Source organism: Schistosoma mansoni, chromosome 4, assembly GCF_000237925.1.
Source record: "Schistosoma mansoni strain Puerto Rico chromosome 4, complete genome".
NCBI lineage: Eukaryota > Metazoa > Platyhelminthes > Trematoda > Strigeidida > Schistosomatidae > Schistosoma > Schistosoma mansoni.
In genome coordinates this window covers 25317345-25341200 of record NC_031498.1, presented here as the reverse complement: position 1 = coordinate 25341200, position 23856 = coordinate 25317345, and the positions used below count along the sequence as shown (strand labels likewise).

The following is a 23856-nucleotide window of genomic DNA, read 5'->3' as shown; positions in this document are numbered from 1 at the left end:
TCTGTTCAGTTATGACGAATATGCAACATAGGGATGAAGGAGAGGAAAAATATTCAAAAATACGAAAATATTACAATATATGAGGATTAAAGTATAGCAATGATACATGAAATTCCGAAAAGGAACAGACATACAGTTTGCGAATTGATGTAGTAGATCACGTCGAACTCATCAATGACTTTCCCACAAGTACTTGGGGTTTGACAACGCTTTGACTGTACACCTTCTACTATTAATCGTACCCACCTAGTGAAATAAAAAGTCGGAACCGAGGGGGTTCGAAGATATATTTGATAAGCCACCAACATATTGGGAATCAACTAATCTAGGCTGGCTAGCGATTACGGGGGATGTTGAGCACGGCGTTTCCACTCGTGATCTGGTATGGATAAATCGCCGGGCGCCTTCAGCTAAGCGAGTCGATTAAAACTAATGTGATTAGCATCCAATGTCGGAAACTTACGGAGCTATTGATTTTGATGGTTCATTTACCGCTATAGACTGTACTTCGCTGACTACAGAATCCTAATGAGAAGTTATCTGGAGTACCGCTTAGGATGATGCCAAATTCCTTCACAGTGGTGAAAACTGTAAGGCATGAAACATTCAGAAGTTTTAATATTGACATTTCGCATTAGCTGATATTTATGGGAAGGGGGTAATCGATGACTCAGTTGCGTATCTGGATGAACCAATGGTTCCTTCGTACTTGATGACTGTCTGATTTTGAATTCCAAATATAATACATTCGTTCGTGCTTATCTAGTATTTCTTGATTGAATTGCATTATTTCAGGGATTCCTGGTTTGTACTATAATTCAAGTACTCCTAGTTATCACAGTATCTTATCCAATACTTCTTGAAAAGTAGAGATGTCAGCAGGATCTCTTATCTTACTGAGATCACCTGAATATAGTAGTCTGTGATTCTTAAGTATAAAGTAAGCTGTTGGTCGACGATAATAATCAAGCGACCCTAGGATCAATACTTGTGGGACTCCATCTGTTAATGGCAAAGCAGAACTGACTTCGAAGATCAATGGTTTGTAGATCACCAAAGTAGGAGGTTCGTGTGGATGATTTGGGGCCTACTCCGGTTGGATGAGAATGACTTGACCACCCAACCTGCGTCTAAGTCACACATCGTGGTTAATACTTGACGTGGGTTTTTCGTGCCTTAAGGTAACCCTCGTGCTATTGATAGAAGAAACCAGAGAAGTAGTGAATAGGTCTTTATTTCGATCTTCGCGCAGTCACAGTGGAGCGTGGGATTATCTGTTCAGACAAACAAAGGCTCTCAACATTCAATATAAGATAGTAGGGAATATAACGCTTACAAAAAGTAAGGAAGTGAATGAATACTTGAACAATACTGTTTTAGCATATGCTTGGTTGTTTAGGGTCAACTCTTAACCAACCAACCTGAGCTGTTACAGGTTACCCTTCTACTGTATTCAGGTACTATGGCCACTTTAATAATCGTTCAGCTCACATAACGTTGTCACAAAAACGTAACAATAATAGTAGGTACAAGAAAAAATGTGACCACCACCTCATGCTCTTGTCCATGTGTGCTAATGATTGAGGTGTGTTGGTTGTACTTAACCCTGATGGGAATCGATGACCTATTCGATATTCACTGACTTAAGTGCAGGATGATTTGTCTAGGGCCCAGTAACATTTACTGGCCCTAGAGGTCTCTCCCATTATCGACCTTAAATCAACTTCATCAGACACCTGATAGTTCTAGCAAGATTTAGCTTCCAGAAGAGCTCGAAGATTAACTTAATCTAATGCCTCGAAGAGATCTGCGAAGCTTATCAGTATAAAGTAGATATGCTCCAAAGAGAGAGTACGGCCTTTCCAGACAGTCAGTAAACTTGTACTACAAGGTCTACCGAGAATGTGGATGAAAGAGAATTATCAAGAAGACGGGGCAGAAGAAATACACTAATAACTATTCAAATGATCTTGATAACCAAAGAGAGAAAGAATATTAGACAGAGACCGGTAGTTTATACCTCGTTACTACCTTTGTGCACAAGTATGGCTGCATCATTTTAAAAATCAAATGATAGTCAACTTTTAACAAGAGAACACTTGAAGAGGATATCAAGAGAGAATCAATGTAGATTTGTGTATCTCTTCAGTACTCTGTCAAGTTATTTCTGAACCAGTAAAGATATATGGGTTCTGGAGCATCAGTGTCTCTTTGGCTTTGAAACCCTCAATACCCAATTGACTGTGGAAGATATTTAGCTTGCTGTTGTCTGGTTGAGATATACCAGATCAGGAGTTATTACATCAGAAATTTACGAATGGTAGCATAGGTTGACAATGGAGAACACGGGAACATTCAATTCAATTGAGTTCAATCAGGTGGCATGGCAAGCCTTGCAGACGTTGTCATTATGTATAGCTCGTCTTTACTCACTTCATATATATTATTCTATCATTAGCCTGTATGTATTCTTCACAAACGCCAAATTAGTATCGCTCATTGTCACGATACTGCGAGTAAGAATATAAAGTTATGTGACTTCCATGTAAGATCTTACAGATTAGGTAGTCACATCGTGGCATATCTACAATTTTAAGATTAGGTCGATCATTGTAATCGTACTAATAAAGAAGTGGGTCATAATTCTACACTATTGCTTCGGTAAACCGGAGAGGCGCTGTATCATCTATCTATTATTACTTTTTAAGTCTTGTGGAATGTGAATAGTTTGCTGGGTCTCAAGTAAATGCCGGGCTAGTGCACAGTTTAAAGCTGTTGCGCCTCTCAGTTTCAATCTCTTCGGAGCGCGCCCGGAGATGCGATTGCGTACTCTGTCAGCCTGTGCCATCACATCTGCATCAGATCCTCATTGTTCATCGGTGATGCTGCCCAGTATGTGGAAGTCTCCACCTCTTTCAGAGCTTCTCCGTCAAGTGTGATTGAATTAGTGCTCACTGTGTTGCATTTCAGTATCTTTCCTTTCCTCTAGTATATTTTTGCATATATTGCTGTAGAAGCTGCTGCTAATGAATTATAGTATCATAAACACTCCCAGTTATCCTCTAAAAGACCTATCGGGGTCGATTCCAACACTGACCTTAAGAATACTGCCTATAAAATAAGGGCAGAACATTCCAACATTGATTATGGGTACACCCACTAGCTGAGTGCACTGAATACTTGGACTATACTATAGGCCCTTAAGTAAAGGAACAGGTGATCCATTGCTTTCGAAACAGCATTTGAATTTGTCAGAAATCCGAAATTTTCGATCAGTAAAAGTGTAATCTTAAGTAGGTAGAATTGATCTGAAGCAAAAGAATTAACTAATCTCCGAAATTATCAAAAAATTGTTAATTATGAGTAATAGGACACTATTCTGAGTCATAGAGACCTTGACTTCACCTTAACGCCGGCGCTCTTATTGACTTCAGTCACATGGATACTAAACTAAAGTAGGCTTTAAACTCTTATAACGAGTCCCTTGTTAAGGTTCAAACTAGCTGATAAATTTCAGCCTTGCTTTAACTCTCAATATCCGATCTTCGTAAGTGAATTGTATTTTATAGTTATTAAAATACGCAGCCCACCGAGTCAGGAAACATTTATTGTGGAAGAGATGTTGACGATTCACTGTGTATAAATGTACTAGATGAAAATTCGTTTGCTTTAGTCAACAGAATTCAGGTAAATTGTTTGGCGTTTTTGCCTTAATTTCAGGATGACGAACTTATCACATCTTTCGTTGTCGATGAGGCGGGTTCGGTAAACACGAGTTGTTACGTTTCTTATTCTCTAGGAGATATTTATTGCTACTAAAAATTTGCTTTTAAAACGTTTTGATAGCTCTGCTCCAAGGCCTACAAAAGTATGGATGGTGAGTTGTTCATTTGGAACTCTGACTTTCTGGCTAGTCTTGTCATCAAAGAATCGTGCAAAAAATGGCGCTTAACAAATTTTCAACACGATTAGCTACCGGTTCAGGAGATATGGTTGTTAGATTATGGCATATTGGTCCAAAGGAAGGTTTCTCAACAAGCTGTCGATTGCATCAGGGAATGATAACGTATGTGGACTGTTTTAATTCGATACAATTCAAGTTAATATATTGCTACACGTAGAGATTAACACTAAAAAAGGCCAGCAATATATGTTCAGAGTAGAAATTCATCTAGATCATCTGATAGTTCTCAGCTTACTAAAGAAACCATTTAAATAAACATTTGTCCCTAGTTTAAATATTTCCGTCTGTTAGCAAAGGACTTTTACAGTTAATCTAGCATCTGCCTGTTAGGTCTAAACTAACCGAATAGTTCTTAAATTCTTTCTCATCTCAGATTTATTAAAAAGTCCAGTATTTCTATCATACCTGATAACTGTTATGCCATTATTGACAAATCTCAAGTACGTGACATTCTCAAAAGTAGTGACTAATTGTACACATAAGCGTCTCATATTTGGCATCATAACTGTTTACTACAAATTCCCTTGGTATTATTTACTACAAAGGTGTTGAGTACAGTAGACTACTAGGGTGTGCACTACATTTAAATCCTATCGTCTGATATGTTTTGATCTTTTGGATAACCAGCACTGAAAATCCGAACTCAAAAGGTCACCGAAATCCTTAGACTCGACAAAATTAGTAATAGTACTCTGGATGAATTCTCGCACTGGAGTAGGAGAGAAGTAGATATTTGCAAACCATTATTTTGAAGAACTACTACATTGATGTACTCAAAAAATATGGATTTAATTATTTTTATGCTAGTTGACTTGAAATTGTCAATTTCAACAAATAAAATGGTAAAACACATTTTAATGATACTATGCTAGGTGTAAAATGACTGACAATGTTTTTCATACTCTCAAATGCCCTGGTACGACCGAGAGTGAACAGAGTCAGCTATCCCTCTCGAAATACTCTCACATGACCACATGTATACAACCACTTACAGGGAAGTCCTACTTACTGCCTCTTCGCAGTGGGGTTGTTGTTTACGAAATTGAGAGGATGAAAAGCGAACATCTGGTGCTTCAACCGGGTTGGTGGATATTGAGGATCCACCTGAGGGAGTTGGAAAACCCAGATTCCAAACCAATGGTGCACAGGGGCTCAAGGATCCTGATGGAACGAATGACGAATGAACCTATTATTGGCCACCGGCTACCATGGAACTGAATTTTGTGACGTTGCTCCACTGCCTTGTGGATTAGACCTTAAGGTCAAAGGCGCGAGGAGTGGCCCCTAAGAAAACCACTTACTTCTATGTGGACACCAAGAATAATATCAATTGGTTTGTCTAACAATTTTTTCCACAACATGAAAACGTACTTAGTAGTGTATGGCTGTATTACTCACAGAAGTCTAGATAATATCCTATACTGGTAAAAATTTTAATTTCTTGAATTGCACAGTGGTACTTCTTTATTTACTATCTATTTATTTAAACACAAACATTGGTACAAGGAGGCACCAAATAGATATGTGCCACACAAATTCGATTTGCGTGAGGGAAGGGATACTGCCTGGTTGTCCAAACCGAAACAGGTGGTTTTCTTAAGGGGTCACACTCGGAGCCATTGACCTAAAGGTCTAATCCACAAGGCAGTGGAGCAACGTCACAAAATTCAGTTCCATGGTAGCCGGTGGCCAATAATAGGTTCATTCGTCATTCGTTCCATCAGGATCCTTGAGCCCCTGTGCACCATTGGTTTGGAATCTGGGTTTTCCAACTCCCTCAGGTGGATCCTCAATATCCACCAACCCGGTTGAAGCACCAGATGTTCGCTTTTCATCCTCTCAATTTCGTAAACAACAACCCCACTGCGAAGAGGCAGTAAGTAGGACTTCCCTGTAAGTGGTTGTATACATGTGGTCATGTGAGAGTATTTCGAGAGGGATAGCTGACTTTGTTCACTCTCGGTCATACCGGGGCATTTGGGAACAGCTCTTCTTTAGTCTGACAAGTCAGTCAGTCAGTCAGCGACAACGTAGGACCAGGCACATATATGCATCGGTCCAAGTTGCCATACCTCGTTAGCACAACAAGATGAACACCGGATTCATAGAAGTAATTAATTTAGTGATGGTAGTATATAAAGAAAGGTTGTATATAAGGATATAGTATAGGGAGGAAAAAAGTTATGAAGCAATTTTAATCTTAAGGTTTAAGGGAAGATAAAGAGTGTATACACCTACGCCATTGTGATCGACCTCACTATTACTTACCCGGTTATCCCAGCAGATGCGAGCAATATTTCTAAGGCATCTGTGGTCAAATACTAGTAACCTACGAGTACCTTCTACTCTTAATGGCCATGTTTCGCAGCCGTAAAGTAGAACAGAACGAACTGCTGTGCAGTATACTCGTCCCTTAATTGATAGACGGATATCTCGTCTTCGCCATAGGTGACGTAAGTTGGCAAAAGCCAAACGAGCTTTTTGAATCCGTGCTGAGATTTCGTCAGACACCAACCCATTAGGGCTGATCAGACTTCCAAGATAAGTGAAGTTGTCCACGCGTTCGACTACTTCACTCCCTATCCTTAGTTCAGGTGTTGACGCAGGCCAGTCCTGGAGTAACAATTTACATTTGGATGGGGAGAAACGCATCTCAAACATCTTGGCATTATTACTCAGTTCTAATAGAAGACTCTGCATTTTGCCAGTGTCTTCACCAAACAGGACTATGTCATCTGCGTATTCTAAGTCGCTTAGTGGTCCCCCTGGTAGGAGATCAATTCCTGTAGATTCAGTCGAAGAGAGTGTTATTTGCAGCAACAGGTCTATAATGAAGTTAAACAAAAACGGGGATAGTGGACAACCTTGACGGACACCACTTGAGGTTGTAAAATCATATGACAGTTCGCCATAAGCTCTTACTCGACTAATAGTGTTCGAGTAAAGAGCCTTCACAAGGTTTATGTACTTCTGAGGTACACCTTTCAATGACAGACACTGCCACAGAACCTCTCGGTCTACAGAGTCAAATGCTGCTTTCAAGTCAAGAAAAACTATCATTGTCGGACGCCGATAAGCATGTCTGTGCTCTAAAACTTGACGAATGGTGAATATGTTGTCGATACAGCCACGACCAGGTCTGAAGCCAGCCTGATTTTCTCGTGTTTGCAGTTCACGAGTCTTAGTTAGGCGCCCGATAATTATTGAGGCTAGTATTTTAGATACTATGTTAGTCAGACTAATCCCTCTATGGTTATCACAGGATGATTTTGGCACCTTCTTATATATTGGGACAATCAGAGATTGTGACCAGTCAGATGGGATTACGTCCGTTTCCCAGATTTTAGCCAGAATATTAGTCAACCTAATCGCTAAAATTGGACCACCATATTTAAAGACCTCTGGAGTCAATCCATCTGGACCAGCTGCTCTTCATCGTTTCAGATTACTTATAGCCTTTTGAACTTCAAGTAGGGTCGGGGGGCCTATTTCAATGTTCCATTCAGGTTTTCTGGGAATAGTGGGTAGTTGTGCAGTAGCTAAAGACCAGCTAAACTGCTCCTTAAAGTGTTCCGCCCATCGTTCTAAACGTTTGGGTTGAGAGCAGATAGGGGTTCCGTCTTTTTCCGAGATTGTCTCACTTACACTTGACTTCTTAATTCCGGTTTCTTTTATTAGTCTGAAGAGTTGCCTGGTGTGACAATGTTTTTGTGTGTTAATGTTTGCCATATCTTTAAAGTTTTGGATCCTTGTTTTCAGATCAGTTTCCTCAAAGGGAATATCTACGTTTATTATTTTATTTTTGATCCATGAGTTCTCTGCTATTTTCGTTGCATATTCTTATTATTCCATTACAGACTGTTGAAATTCCATCCGACATTACCGTACCTTTTCTCATCGTCAGTGGGTGATCACTTTGTAGCTGTGTGGGACACTGAGACTGGAAAACATGTCTCTTCTCTAGAAGGTCATCAAAGCATTGTTACAAGTCTGGACTTCAATGTTGCAAAAAAAGAATTAGTTACGTAAGAAACGAAATTTTCCCTCATCATGTGTTTTCAGGTGTGGGCGAGATAAAGTTCTTATTGTCTGGTCGTCCGTAGACTTCACAAAACAAAAAGTCATACCTACCTTTGAGGTAAGTCATGTAATGGAATATTTAAACGTACATTGGTTGATCACTGGGTTCTAATGAATGTTATGCTTTTATAGTTCCAGTGCTTATCGAACTCGGTCAACCAAGTTATAATGTAACCACCAGTCTCAGTGATTCAAAATTCTGTCCGCTATGTTTGATATTAGGTGATTAGAGGTAGTCAAAAGGAAGCTCTGCTTGACCTGCATTTGTCGCTGGTTGGCATTAGCCAGCTAGGCGTACCTGTAATCTCGAGGAACTTGATGGTCTGCAATTAGTTGATCACTGGGTAGTCACCAGTGTCATGTGTCTCAGGTCCTTCTTGGTGAAGTCATCAGTCTAGGTGACTCGACAATTAGTGCTTCTAACAAGGATTTTGGTCACTACCCAACGACCAGTTGTAAATACATCTTAGTCCTACAGAAGGTCAGTCTCGGCCCGGATAGCTCAGGGGTAACGACTGTGACTGTATAGCTGAGTAACACGGATTCGAATCTGCCAAGAAGCATCAGTTCCCTCAAGATTACAGGTACAATGCTCTGACGAGTGCCAAATAGCACGAAAGTCAGATTCAGGGTTTTCTGTCGACTACCTCCAATCACTACCTTGAAACTGATAGTGCTAATGGGATTCGAATCGGGAACTCCCCCTTACGCCTGTTACCCATCGTGGAAGAGCATAGGCCGCCCATTAATATTCTCCATCAGACTCTGTCCTGGACAATCCTTCCCAGTTTTTCCATTTACTACTCATCCTTTTCATGCCTGCTTCCAATTCCCAACACAATATGTTCCTTGATATTCCTATTTTTCGTTTCCCTCCAGGATTCCAAGTCAATGGGTGTCTAGTGAAGGAGTTTGATGATTTCCGTGATGTATATCCTATTGATTTCCACCATATTTTCCTAATTTCCTCTTCATCTGGAAGCTGGTTTCGTTTCTCGCACTGTAGGCTGTGTTTGATGGTATCCGACCAACGGATATTGAGTATCTTGTGCAGACAATTGTTTATAAATACTTGTGCCTTTTGATGATGGTTGTGGTAATTCTGGTAGTTTCTGCTCCGTATAATAGAACTGTCTTGACGTTCGTATTGACGATTCAGACTTTGGTGTTGATTTGGAGACAGTTGTTGTGAGTTCTATATGTTGTTCAGTTGTAGGAATGGTCTGCCAATCCTCACCTTTCGTCTGCATCGGATCCTCCTTGTTTATCGAAGCTGCTGCTCAGGTACGTGAAAGTTTCGACCTCTTCCAGAGTTTGTCCATCAATTGTGATTGGGTTTGTGTTCTCCGTGTTGTATTTGCGGTTCTTGCTTTTTCGTTTGTGTATGTTGAGGCCTACTGGTGCAGTGACTTCTTCCGCACTGGTTGTTTTGACTTGCATTTGTTCATGTGTATGAGATAGAAGAGCTAGGTCATGTGTGAAGTCCAAATCGTTTAGTTCCATGCAATCTGTTGTGGCCGCCGGCATTCGATATAATTCTCAACCTTCATATACTGCTCGTCCTAATAACTGCTAATAGATAATGCTTTTTTTGTGACAGTTTAATGTATCGTTATGAGCGTACAACTAACTGTGATAGGGATAAATATTATTTGGTATTCCGGTATGGTAAAATCAACTTTGCAGGTTCTAAGCCTTAAGGAATCTTAGTAGCAAATGTGTTGTAGTTATTCACTGAGAGGAAGTATGCGAGATGATAACACTGAGACAGAGCTAGTCTCTGAATTTTTCAAGGTATATTGATAGTTACAACGCAAACGTTTATAATATTTTAAATATTAATGTAGTGCCGATACGATAGATTTAGCTAATATTTACGTTATTTCTTTAAATCTTGTTTTTAATCGTGACGCACACCACAGCAACCTTCCCTTTTAATCTTTCGAAGGCCGATATTTTGTTGAAAAATCTTTATACAGATTATCTATACCCAAATAATATCGCCTTATTAGTGATACGGATAAGACGTGGATTTCTTAGATGAGATCCCCAAGGTAGTGACAGTCGATGGTTGGAGACCCAGAGGAACACGACACGAAATCAAATACAATGAAGAAATTGCTCTCTTTTTTTCATTCTAAATTCTGAACAGTTCTGTTACCCTTTTATTTTGCGTATCTGTTGTTTCGTTATTTACTTCCTTCCCCATTCATCTTGCCTTAATCCTGTGCTGTATTGAAGTTTAACGACGTGAAATTAAACACTTTGTGCCAGGTCCAAATCCACCACATCTATTTATCAGTTTCTTGAACTAAACTACAGAATTTATAACTATCAGTAATAGTCAATTTTATCAACAATAAAGTATATTTCTGTTTAACTTTTACTCAGAAAACCTTTCCTTCTGTTTGATTGGATTAACTTGATTTTGTTTATGTTCATTACCTGTTAGATGATTGATAACTTACAATATTCCTAATTATAATTTGTCATATTTCTCAATTTTATAGAGCTTAGAAGCTTGTGTTTTCCTTCCTGTTGGCGCATTAACAAATCACTTGGGTCACAAGTTTTTTGAAAGTAATACTTCTTTATTGTTGACTGGCGGTCAGTGGGGTTGTTTACGTTGCTGGGATGTAGATACTGGGCATTGTGTGTTAGAGATCAAAGGTCCCCTAGATCGGACTCCTCAATCTGATTCTGGTAGTCTCACTACGTTAGATCGCCATTCAATTGACTATGGACTTCATTCCATCAGTCATTTGAATGTATACAATGTAAAAGACAATAATGATAATGTATTGGATGAAAGTAAAAACTCATTTCTACGATTAATTCTTGTACGTCAAAGTAATCATGTTGAATTTTATGACCCAATGGTTGGCAAATTAACAGCTGAGGTATAGTAATTTTATTCTTAATTTATTCATTTTATGATTTGTTAATTTCTTGAAAACATAAGTTTGTTATTCGAAATGCTTCCGAACATTAGCTGTAAAAATCGTGCAACATACCTTAGATTATTAATATTATACGCACTAATGTAACTCAGTTATGACAAAATAATTTGATCAATTGAATCTATGCAGTGATTTGTTTCTCCCTCCTAAAGTGAATTGTTTGCTTTAGTGTTAAAGCTATATTTTTGATCCACGTTTCATCCTGTTCAGTTCAAACTACCAGATATTATCACTGTCCTTTATAAATTATAATCTATCCCTCTTAATGAGATACACAAGCTAATATCTCCACTTTCACTCGTACTTTTTACACAATTGTAAGCACTAACCAATCGTATCTCGTAGTCTAGATAGACAATGAAAGATTTATGAATAACTCATCCAACTTAGAAAATACAACACACACAAAATCCCCATCCTAAATTACAAGTATTGCAAATCAACAGTCTACATATATACTAGTACTGTAAAAATTACGGTCATTTTGAGAGTTTTGCGTTTGTTCTAAAACTTTCAGTTTCAGTTCACTAGGGTTCGCTTATTGTTTAGAAATACGTTCCTTAATTTACCGTGTATATTACTTACAAATTACAAAGTATCTTGGTAAAAGATAAGAACCATATACTGAATACTTCATGTGCAAATTTCTGTCATTTGTCCATCAAATTCTGTATGATTCTCGAAGTTCACAATCCCTCCCTATTTTCCTTTCTATTCTCTTCAACTCAATCTTCTTAATCTTCTGCTGCCAGGTTTTCCACTTCAGATTGGTTTTACATACTACTTATGTCGACAGACATAAGTAGCATACACCACGCTATGATTCCAATTGTTTTGCTAATTATCTTGTAATAATTCGATATTAGCAATTTGGGTTAACCTACTTGTGTGTCAGATTCTACGTTAACTATTCTTGACTAATTGATGTAAAAATTAGTTTGGTCTTTTGTAGTAGACCTTACAAATTCCTATCTATACAAATAAGAAGCCAGAATATCCAGTTTCTAAAAGTAGAATTTAATTTTCATTCTAACAGTTTTTAGGTGATATTGGACAAGTTGATCAATTATGCATTGCAGGCAAAAATCACAATTATCTCATTCTAGCTGATGCATCACCTCACATGAAAATTTTCTTAAATCCATATGGACTCAGTTCAAAGGGAAAAAATACGATTGAAGGTAATCTTAATAGTAAAACAAATGGTTCATGGAAATGTCATCTTATTCCCGGTGGTCATATTGATGTGATTATGGATTTGACTGTATCCACATGTGGTCAATGGATTGCAAGTGGTTCTAAAGACCAATCTATTTGTTTATGGCATTTAATAGAATCAGAAGACTCAACATCGTCATCATTACATAAATCTTCTAAAAATGTTCCTGTCAAATTGGATCTTATTACTCAAATTCACAAGGCACATGCTGCACATATCAGTTCTGTTTGTTTCGATAGGTAAGACAAAAAAATCTATGAACAGACTTAATCAGTCTCTTGTCAAAGCTGACTGAACTGTCTTTCTATCGATGAAAACTTATGATTTGAATGCATTTTGAACACAACAATACTTTTAATTTTTTTTGCGCAGAAAGTCGTCGTGGTGTACAGTGTGTAAATAATAATGATCTCGGTAGCAAATGATAACGGTTAAGCTGTATAGAATATCGAAAGCACAACCAAATAGCCGTGTGTTAAACTTCCATTATGTTTGTTAATTTTCTAAAAGGTACCACAATACCCGAGTATTTTAAGTATCTAAGTCTTATGAAAACGCATCATCTAAACGGAATTACTGCGTCTAGCATAGCAACTGTATCATGCACTGTTGTGAATGATATCTTTTACCATCTGTGGTCAATACAATTTGCCTTTAAAAAAAATAAGCAAAAGTGTATTGTTGTATCCGTGTTGCATCCTATTACTTACCTTTGAAGATGAGGAACCACTACAATCCTTACAACAAAAAGTAAGAATACAAAAGACTGGTACAAGTGAAGATTTACTCACTTAACACAACAATCCTAGTCAAGATTTATTTATTTATTTATTTAAACACATAGATATTGGTACAAGGAAGCACCAGATACATATGCGCTGCACAAATCTCATTTGATTTGTGTGAGGGCTGTGATACTGCCCAGGTGCCCAAACCGAAACAGGTGGTTTTCTTAGGGGGCCACACCCGGAGCCTTTGACCTAAAGATCTGATCCACAAAGCAGTGGAGTATCGTGAGGATTATTATTGTATGATTTACTGTTCTTAAGTTATACTCAGTTTATTGATTATTGTCTCCCACGCTTACAGCCTCATTTGGCTTGGTTTTGTACAAATATTATTTTCTATTTTATGGTATGATGTGGCCTGTCTGTCTGTTATATAAACAAAGTATGCTTGAAATAAACGATTCGTATTGCCGAGGCTGCTATTGGTGTTTTGGACTCAAGTGGACGGGTTAGGCGGATAAGGGCCAATAAGGACGCTAGATTACTCATACTGATCGAAGTCATTGTCACAGTGTGAAGGTCGTAGAAGTCGTGTTCTATTGGTGGATAATTTACGCGAATTACGTCCTTGTTAAATTCGTAAGGTCATAACGAATCAGTGACGACCTTGGTCAAGTCGTAACAATTGGCTACAGCCTAGGTTCAAAAACATAACATAACTTTTGGATATAACGTGGTGTGGGTTACTGATATCCACGTAAGTAGTATACGGTGATGGTCGGGCATTGAATGTATTTCAGTAGAAGTTCGATAAGGGGAGAACGGGAACGGCACGCAATTGGTACGAAAATGCATGAACAATTATAATCGGAGACTATGGACAGATATTTACAGAAAGAACGGTCAAATTTAGACAGTTGATTGATACTTTGCAAATTAACTGTTCACTATATGGTTCTTATATTTTAATGAGATATTCTGTAATGTGCCAAAATACATTCAATTGTCCCCATTAGTGTTCTGTTCACTACAATAGTATCAGTTTCATAAAAGTTACACCATTTTTATTCACATTGAGGTATTGTAAATTATCCCCGGAACCCTAAGTGTAAAGAATGATTTAAGCGAATAAAATGTAAGCTTCACGTGAATCTTATTTATTTTCACCAGTTTCCAAGGTTTGCAAAACTGTAAAGATTAAAGAAATCTAAAACCTTGCCAAAAGTTGTTGGGGAAAAAAAGGTGTTAGTTTAGCATCTCATTCATGTCCAAGTAGTTTTTTCATCATGAAAAACGTTTTTGCTTAGCTTGTTTGTAAGAAAATATGCACATTATATTCTATGCTTATTTGTATTATACAGATTGACAACACATCTTATATCTAGCTCAGAAGATGGAATTTTAAAAGTTTGGAATGTTCAATGTAATAACTTAGATAAACCAGATACTGTGTTATCGGAATTAAACACAATTCATGGAGCCCATTGTGGAGTAATTAATTCAATTGATGTTTCTGTTGATAATCGTCTTGTTGCTACTGCTTCACGCGATAAAACTGTTAAGGTAACTAACAATTCATTGTATTCTCCTTTACACAATGGTCAAGTAGCTGAATCTTTGTTCAATTGTTAATAGAGTAATTAATAATATTACATTTCGTATTGTCAGTTTTACACACTCCTATTTGTGATGTAGTATATTATTATTATTATTATCATTATTATTATTATTATTAGCTTTATTCAATATTATATTTTTGGTACAATATAGAATTCTCAGCACGAAGTACTTCAACAAGTTTCCGTTTCTTACTTCTTCATCCTTCCTGACAATAAATATTGAGTGATCGCCAGTTAGAAGTTAGCAGTCCAGTCAATCGACATCTGAATAATGTACATTCTTCCCGCTGCCTATTGCTTGCCAGCAACCACGATATCTCTGATTAGGCCTTCTGTAACCTTTACAGCGAAAGGTCTTACACTTTTCAGAAACGCACCTGAATAGGTTGTGCGATTAATAGGCATAATGATTTATTAAAACAAACGAAATTAGATAACTTGTTGAAATTTCTAGAGGACAGGAACAGGTAGCCCAGATGTTTAAACAGGCCATATCTTTTAACTAATTAGTTCATTTAGTGATTTCATTAGTTTTTGTATTTCATTAAATTTTAGATATGGGAATTCAAAAAACAAAGTTTACATTGTCAAGGGGTTCTTCAGGGTCACCGTAGAGGTGTTTGGTCTGTTTGTTTTTCAAGATTTGAGAAAGTAAGATCTATTCACCTTTTTGTCCTGTTTTTATAGATTTATTAAAGAAAATAAGTTACTTATTGACGAATTTCATGTTATTTAAATATTTAACAATTAAACTACGTACCACTGCTTTGATTGGAACTACATAAGTAAGGTTCATGTCTTGAGAGAGAAGTAAACGTGGTTTGTGGTTGGGTTTAAGCCAGCCACGTATAGATTCATGGATGTCTCGTTTCAAACTGTGTGTTAGTAAAAGTTTAGATGTGACAGCTGGGCACCTTCTTCATATAAAACTTGATTGATACTAATGTATTAACCACTGGAATAGATAAAACATCAATCAGTCAGTAGAATTGAAAGTCAGTTTCAATCCCTACATCAATAATAATCATATGCGCACTGTTGGACAGCTTTAAGATGCGATTCTTGGAGGTCGAGTGAGAAGTTGTGACCAGCAGAGCTCAAGCATGCCGGGTGTGAGACAGTTATCCACCGCACTTAATGAAGGATGGTCGTGCAATATCATAAATTGATTGAAGTCAGACATGTACACCATTGAATTTCGGCTCAGTAGTCTATGGTTGAGCGTCCACGAGCGAGGCTGAATATCCTGGGTCCGATCTCTTGATGAAGTTGTGCAATTACACTGGCGTGGGACTATTCTTAGACGAAACAACTGTCCAGTGTTTTCTAGTATTCAGTGGTGGCTTAGCTAATATTAGTTCGTCATTTAGACTATGGGAATTCTACAGATCTTCACAAAACCTCATAGTGAAGATAATAACTAATGTCAAGCTCACATTCAAGGTGGTGAACGCAAAAAGTAAGATCTTAGCACACAAAAGTACAAAATAACTCGTTAAAAGTTGTAGCCAAACAGATTATTTTATTTATTTATTTAAGCACATAAATATTGGTACAAGGAAGCACCAGATACATATGCGCTGCACAAATCTCATTTGGTTTGTGTGAGGGCTGTGATACTGCCCAGGTGCCCAAACTGAAGCACGTGGTTTTCTTAAGGGGCCACACCCGGAGCCTTTGACCTAAAGATCTGATCCACAAGGCAGTGGAGCATCGTGAGGAGATGCAGTCCCATGATAGCCGGTGACCAACGATTGATTCATACGCCATTTGTTCCATCAGGATACTGGAGCCCATGTACACCATTGGTTTTGAATCAGGGTTTTTGAATTCCCCTAGGTGAACTTTCTGTGTCCACCAACCCTGTTAAATCGCCGGATATTCTCTTTTCGTCCTCTCAATTTCGTTAAGAAGACTCGTGGTACGAGAAGGCAGTTAGTAGGACTTCCTTGGCAGAGGCTATATTCGCGTGTCCATGTGAGAGCATTTGGAGAGGGAGAGCGGACTCTTCCCACTCTCGGTTGTACCAGGGCATTTGGGGGCGATAGTCCTTTAAGCATTTAACGAAAGAATTTCGTTGACTTGTATACAAATATAATGAAATTAACTGAACTTGAATCTAGAACTTGCCGTTCAGTGACTTTAGTATTGCTTCTGTACATTTAGAAGTAGTCTTATATTGATAGTCACAGAGAATTTTCATAGGACTGACTGAATAATATCGGACTTAATTATAGGTAACTTCATGAGACATTTTCAAACTTAATTTGTTCGATTTTAAGCTAATGCCCGTTTTGTAGTAGAATAACACAACCTAAAGTAAAAATTTCCTTTCCTTTATGTAATAAACTATAACTTCATTATAAGTATCATGGTATGAATTATTTTCCTTTTAATTTATATTCGTCTTTGGTAAGACAAAATACTGTACATTATTTGTTTGACATTATTTTTAAAGATTGTACTTACTGCTTCGGGTGATGGAGACGTGAGATTATGGAATTTGAAAGATTTCTCATGTATCCGTGTAAGTTGGTTGATTCTATATTAAATGACTCTTTTATATTTTAGTTGAATTCATTGTGTTACTCATGAGTAGTGTCAAAAGAAACAACTCAATGATTTATTACCTTGTTAGTGAATGCAGTTAAATTTGTTGCTATTGTTGTCGTCAATTGTAAACATGTAATAAATCATTAGTTAGTTCATGTCAAGTAATCCCCCATTCAATATATTAAAATTGATTCATTGAGCAGATAACCAAATTATATATGATCCATTGTAATTTTTGATATAATGTTTATCAGCTGTATAAAATCTCCATCCTCAGTTTTACCTTCCCATTCAGTGAGTAGCATCAGTCTTCGTTCTGTTATATAGCAACGAGTAACCAGTCGTATCCTCAGTTATATAAATGACCATATCAGTATTTTGTCGAGTTACAACAATTTGTTTGTTTGTTGATCGATAGCATTCGATCAGCACTAAGAAGGACTTGACACGCATGACATTGATCACCACCCAGTGATCAATCAATTGTGATTACATCTCAGTCCTAAGGGAGGTCGGTCGCGGCCCAAATAGCTCAGTGGTAACGTCTCTGACTCTGAAGCTGAGTGACACGTGATCGTATCCGTCAGGGAACACCAGTTCCCTCAAGATTACAGGTACACCTTGCTGACGAGTGCCAAGTAGCACGAAACCCGGGTCTAAGGTTTCCTGTTGACCACCTCCGACCATCATCTTACTACAACAATTTGTTTTTTCATACACATATTTGCATCTTTTCGTCTCTCAACTATACAAATTGCTCATTGATTGTTCTTTGAATTAATCACAGTTTTGTACTGAATTTAATTACCAGAATTTGTATCTAATTGGTGGATAAGCAGCAGATGAATCTGAATGTAATTGACATTGCACAGTGAATCGATTTATAGTCGGTCAAATCCACTCACTTTTGATGTCAAGAGCAATTTGTCTAATAAAACCTGCATTTAGTATGTTGAGGAAATTTTCCCAACCGCTGTCTTAGATTTGCTCACTAATACCTTTTGCCTTTTCACTAAATGTGAATCATTCAAATGTGTTAAGATACAGTACTTAGATTGTTAGACTACAATTTTCGTCCTCCGAATACAAATTATTACCTCAAGACATCTACATCACTTTATTCCATGGATACGTTAAGTGAAATGGTTAATTACTTTGATAACTTCATTTATTTAGAAAGTTTCCTGTTAGTCCTTGTGTGTTGGTGATCGAATAAATATTTATAATACCACAATAGGTTGTTTAAATTTCTCCATCTGATTCCATCTTTGAAACAGGTAAGTACCTCATTTGCTTATTTAAGGGCACATAGACTGTATAGCAGTTTGTCGTACATCACTTCCTAGACGTTTGAAACTTCTGGTTTATTTATGAGAACATTATTAGGATTTACAGTTAGTATTAGTGATAAATTCTTTTAAATCATTATCTCCAACCTCATATAAAGTATAGTGACTTACTCTTCCAGTTAAGAATTATATCTTAATATCAGAAGAGGTTTTTGTGGGTATTATAGTAATTTTAATAGTTGAGATCATGGGTCAATTGAAGCTAGACCACCAAGGGAAACCTGGAAGCACTGGACAGCCGTTTCGTTCTATCGTGGATGCACACTGCTGAGGAGTCCCACAATAGGACGAGTTGGTCGTCCTGTTCTTCCAGGTTTTCCATGGTGGTCTAGCGTCAATTGACTCATGAGCTCAACTATTAAAATTATATCTTACTGTATCTATATATTGCATTGAATAACTAACTCTATTTTCACCAGTTGTTAATTTTGACAACTATTTGTTATGGTCATATTCTTGTGAAAACAATGAAATTGTTTATTCATTTTTTATTCGGGTGAATTATGGAGATTGTTCCGTTAGTGAATTACTTGAAGATAGATTACTGAAGCTTTAGAATTAGAAGTTGTGATCAGGGTTGTTCACCAAACATATTGTCATCATTAATGACAGTCGTGCCACACCACTAGTAAACTTAAATTGGAAATGTAGACCTTTGGATTCTTACTTAAAAGTCTAAAGTTGATGTGCTACCTGTGATTCTTGAATTTCCTGGGTTGTATTCCTGATAAACTCATGGATGTGAATGGATCACTTGTTGTTTCCAATAGTTTTTCCACTGCTATCAGTTCGTGATTAAAACTCTCTTGTCATTACCATGTTAATTTCATTGATTTCAGACATTGGAAGGCCATGATCAACCAGTGTATAAAGCAGTTTTTCTTTCTCACGATAAACAGATATTATCATGGTAAGTTAATGAGGAACATGTTGGAAAAATAATAATATTGTTGTCTACATTCTCTGTACATATTATAGAAGTTGTAAAATGAAAAATTAAGTAATTAAGATAAGAAATTGGTCCATTAATTGTAGCTAATATATTTTGTAATCTAAGGAAATTTTCTATCATATGCGCTTTGAGCATGTTTGCACGATTGGATAGATAGATAGACTAGCCGTAAGTATTCGCTCTCCCTCTCGAAATACTCCCACATGGCCACGCGTATACAACCACTGCTAGGGAAGTCTTACTCACTGCCTTCTCGCGATGGGATTATTGTTTACGAAGTTGAGAGGACGAAAAGCGGATGTCGGTGAACATGAGGGGTTCACATAGGGGAGTAGGAAAACCCAGATTCCAAACCAATGGTACACATGAGCTCCAGGATCCTGATGGAGAAAATGGCGTATGAACCTGTTGTTGGTCACCGGCTACTATGCGACTGAATTTTGTAACTTTGCTTCACTACTTTGTGGATTAGACTTTTAGTGCGAAGGCTCGGGGAGTGACCTCTTAACAAGACCACCAGCCTTTATTCAAGTCAATTTCCTCATTTTTATTGTATGGCGTATATGTATTTGGTGCCCCCTTGTACCAATTTTTATCTGTTCAAATAAATAAACAAATAAGTCGGAAGTGTTCACATTATCCCAATAATGTCTCATATATACAAATAAACGTGTGTCTTTATATCATGCATCTAATCTACCATGTTTTAACGACTGAATAATTGCAATTCAATTTTTTGGGATATATTCCATTTGTACTCCATATATATTATTACACGAAACAACACTAACCTCCCTCATACCATCCAGCTACTCCAAAAGGTAATTTCATGCTAGAAACCAGAGATGACTGATTTAAACAAATACGTAATTTATAATCTCAATCATAACTCAACAAAATCCACAACCCTATGAGCAAAAACCTCGAAATTTGGATAGACATTTGTCATGTTAAAATAACGTCTTTACTTTCATAGTAAAAATGAAAGACGGTTCCCATGGGGGAGTTTACAAAGTAGATAAATGAAGATTCAAGTTTCTAGGTATAAGTAACATGTTTATCTAATAATTTTCTATACCTTAATATCTTTAACATGCATCTGTCGAATTTCACAAATGACACTCCTAAAATTTGTTTTTTTTTCAAATAATGTGTTTAAGCGATCAGAAAGGATTAATACGATTATGGAATATATCTAAGCCACCTAAAAATAATCAGGAAAAAGGAGAGAATATTGTTAAACCGTCATCTGAAGAAAATTCATCTTTAGTTTATGAAGCACACGATGGAAGAATATGGTCATTAGCTATTTGCCCAGATGAATCTGGTTTTTTCACTGGTGGTGAAGATGAAACTTTGTGTTATTTTGAAGTAGGTGATAAACATTTATCACTTCAAACGTTTTTTTAAAGTGTAACATTGTGGAAATTGTTGAGTTTTTACTTGAGATCATGAACTGATCAATGTTAGACCACTATTGAAAACCTGACAGTGTTGTTCTTTCTATCAACGCCTCTATGGATTAGTGATTTATTGATTAAGACGTTCAATTCTTAATCTATTGGAATAAAGGTTCGAGTCCCGCTTCACTTGCTCCTGTTCTGAGAGTTGGGTAGTATTATATTAGCCTTCATACATTTCGGGCGCAGAGACGATAATTCAATTGGTGTCACCATCTTGAAACACCGACTTCGGTGGCTTGGACATGTTCTACGAATGTCGTCCCAGAGACTTCCACGTCGTGCATTATTTGCCGACTCTGGAACTGGTTGGAAAAAGCGGAGAGGTGGTCAGTGTATGACATGAAAGAAAGCTGCAAAGGGTTAGCTTCTGTTGGTCATTCACGACTCCCTGGCTGGGGTCGGAGAGATGGTGCAACACAGTGGCTAGAGACGTTATCAGATATGGCTAAGAATAGAAGCCAGTGGCGATCCTGCTGTAACCTTCTTTTACTTTCTCCATAAAGAGTGATTCTAACTTTCTTAACTGAAAGAGTCTTCCGGTTGTACTTTTCAGTCCCACTTATCTTTTCATCCTTTCTCTTCCTATTTCCATTATTTTGTGTGGCGCATATATATCTGGTGCCCTTTTGTACCAATATGTATGTGTTTAAATAAATTAAAAATAAAATCATACATAAAATATGGCTCAAAGCTGAGTACGCTAAGCTGTACGTGATAAATGGGCTACATTAAGGAGTTGAAGATATAGGCTGAAAATTTAGTTAAGCAATTAGCTTTCGGAAAATTATTCAATATTCTATAAGTGAAAAGATGGAAATGCTAATTTATTCATCAACTACTGGTTTTCTATACTCAACTTGGAGGTATACTGTTGATACTAGCCCTGGTGTAATCCCTTTTGTAATCCTACCCAGACATTCTTCGGACACTATCTCAGTCGACTAGTCCCCAAAATCAGAACGCTGCTTGGACGGGTATGTAGTTATATTCCAAATTAACCAAGTTGGATGGAAGTGGATTACAGTAGGAAGGACATTAGTATATGTATAATTTTACGCATGAAGATTCTGTAGTCTTCTCCATTTATCCTCTAGCGCTAATTGAATAAGAATGGGACAGATTGACAGATTTGGGTTTTCGATTCATCCACCTTCTAAACAATAAAGAAGTGGTATCATTCTTGGTCAACACAGGGACTGCCTTCACAGTTTCTGGAAGTTTGATTTCGAAGATATCTAGTATTCTACTTCAGTTCTCGTTTAGTTTTATGGTTTTCCCAATATCATAATTATTTCGACTTTTTTTGATTCACTCATTTTCAGTTTACTTTCCTAGGTGTTTTAACATGAAATCTGATAACTTAAGCTGATGCACATTTGTGTCAGATCCTACGTAGCTTATAATTGACAGACTGATCAACAACAAACCGAAATAAAAATGCAGTAGAGTTTTTTGGTGTTTTCTATTTCTAGTTTGTATATTTATGTTATAACTTGTGATCGCCTGAATGCCCTGTTAATTTGTAACGTGATAATAGCGCCAATTAGAGAACAGTAAATTATCGTTCGGACCAATGACACACGAAACCCGTACGAACAGTCTAGAGTACTTGTCGGTCCTGCTTTCTGCCTAATCCAGCCAGTTAAGTCCAAAACACTAATCTCAGCCTATGCGGTATGAATCATTTATTTCAAGCATACTGGGTTTTTATACCAAGCAGACAAACCAAATCGTACCATAAATAGGAAAACAACATTTGTACATGATTCAGCCAAAAGTGGCTGTGAATGTGGGAGGCAGTAATTAATAGACTGGGCATAAGTCAAGAATGGTAAATCATATAATAATATTAATTATCAGAAGGGGTTTTGTGGAGATTTAGTATTTTTCATAGTTGAAAGCGTGAGTCAATTGAAGCTAGACCACCATAGAAAACCTGGAAACACTGGACGGCCGTTTCGTCCTATTGTGGGACTCCTCAGCAGTGCGCATCCTTGATTATTTTCTTCTACTTTCTCCAAATTTACTATTTCTTTAATTCCATCAATGAACATGTTTCATCAAACAATATGTTGCTTACAAATTCAAAATTATTCACATGTCTGTTAATTCATATTTGATTAACTAACCAAAAGAGCTTGAAGTCACTAAATTCTAGTCTGAGCCATGTTGGTAGATGTAGACTACTTGGTTGGGATCCGAGCGACTATCGTAACCAATGGTTGGAGACTGTAGGTGACATGACTCAGAATCGATCACAATGGCGTAGGTGTATACACTCTTTATATTCCTTTAAACCTTCAGATTAAAATATCTGTGATTTACTCCTGTGTACCAAAAAAGTCTCTCACAACAGTAAGAACTAACTGTTCAGGAATAGATAACTTTCAGTCTTAGTTATAAAGTTGTTTACTTTCAAGACTGATTAATTTGAAATTATTCTGAACATCAATTTAACCTGACTTTTAATTCAATGAAACTTATGAAATTTTTCATTAAGCATTCAGCAATCACATATTTATGTATTTGTAAGCTCTTCATGGGGTTGTTTCCATGGTCTAACGTGAGCGGTAACATGGGTGGTGGAGATCGGCCTAATCAACCACTCTACCTATACCCACAAATGATTAAGAAGGCCACAAAGATTCATTGCATAATTATTATTGGTTCAAAAAGAAGGAAGGAATGAGTCTGTCCAAAAGATAAAAGGATGAAAGAATGATGTAATGCTTCTGCGTAAGCAATACAAAAACAACTATTGCGCCACGGTAGTTGTGCCGTGCTTTGATGTAGCACTCTTCTTCAGAAATACCAACTAGGCTTCACCATGTTACTGTAACTGGAAGTGGGGGGTTAGATCTTCATAAAGTCACTACATTTTTCCATTGATTTCAGTTTTTTATGTCTTTCAGTAAGATGAAGAATAGAAAAATTAGATTAGTTCACTCAAGATTACAGGTACACCTTGC

The 23856-nt window shown here is 37.2% G+C and overlaps 1 protein-coding gene across 1 annotated transcript in view; it reads left to right on the top strand.

Annotated features, from left to right (window-relative positions):
* The first annotated feature begins 3403 nt into the window (after window positions 1-3403).
* The window catches only part of Smp_050470 (hypothetical protein), a 30009-nt gene continuing 9556 nt past the window's right edge, over window positions 3404-23856 (top strand). The window contains exons 1-15 of the mRNA XM_018797306.1: window positions 3404-3455; window positions 3493-3547; window positions 3586-3687; window positions 3721-3765; window positions 3800-3877; window positions 3915-4066; window positions 7822-7989; window positions 8027-8102; window positions 10555-10944; window positions 12041-12462; window positions 14313-14514; window positions 15126-15221; window positions 17029-17097; window positions 19312-19382; window positions 20585-20795. Coding sequence (XP_018652361.1) covers window positions 3439-3455; window positions 3493-3547; window positions 3586-3687; window positions 3721-3765; window positions 3800-3877; window positions 3915-4066; window positions 7822-7989; window positions 8027-8102; window positions 10555-10944; window positions 12041-12462; window positions 14313-14514; window positions 15126-15221; window positions 17029-17097; window positions 19312-19382; window positions 20585-20795 — 2154 coding nt within the window. The 5' untranslated portion in view covers window positions 3404-3438. The remainder of the gene's footprint in view (window positions 3456-3492; window positions 3548-3585; window positions 3688-3720; window positions 3766-3799; window positions 3878-3914; window positions 4067-7821; window positions 7990-8026; window positions 8103-10554; window positions 10945-12040; window positions 12463-14312; window positions 14515-15125; window positions 15222-17028; window positions 17098-19311; window positions 19383-20584; window positions 20796-23856) is intronic.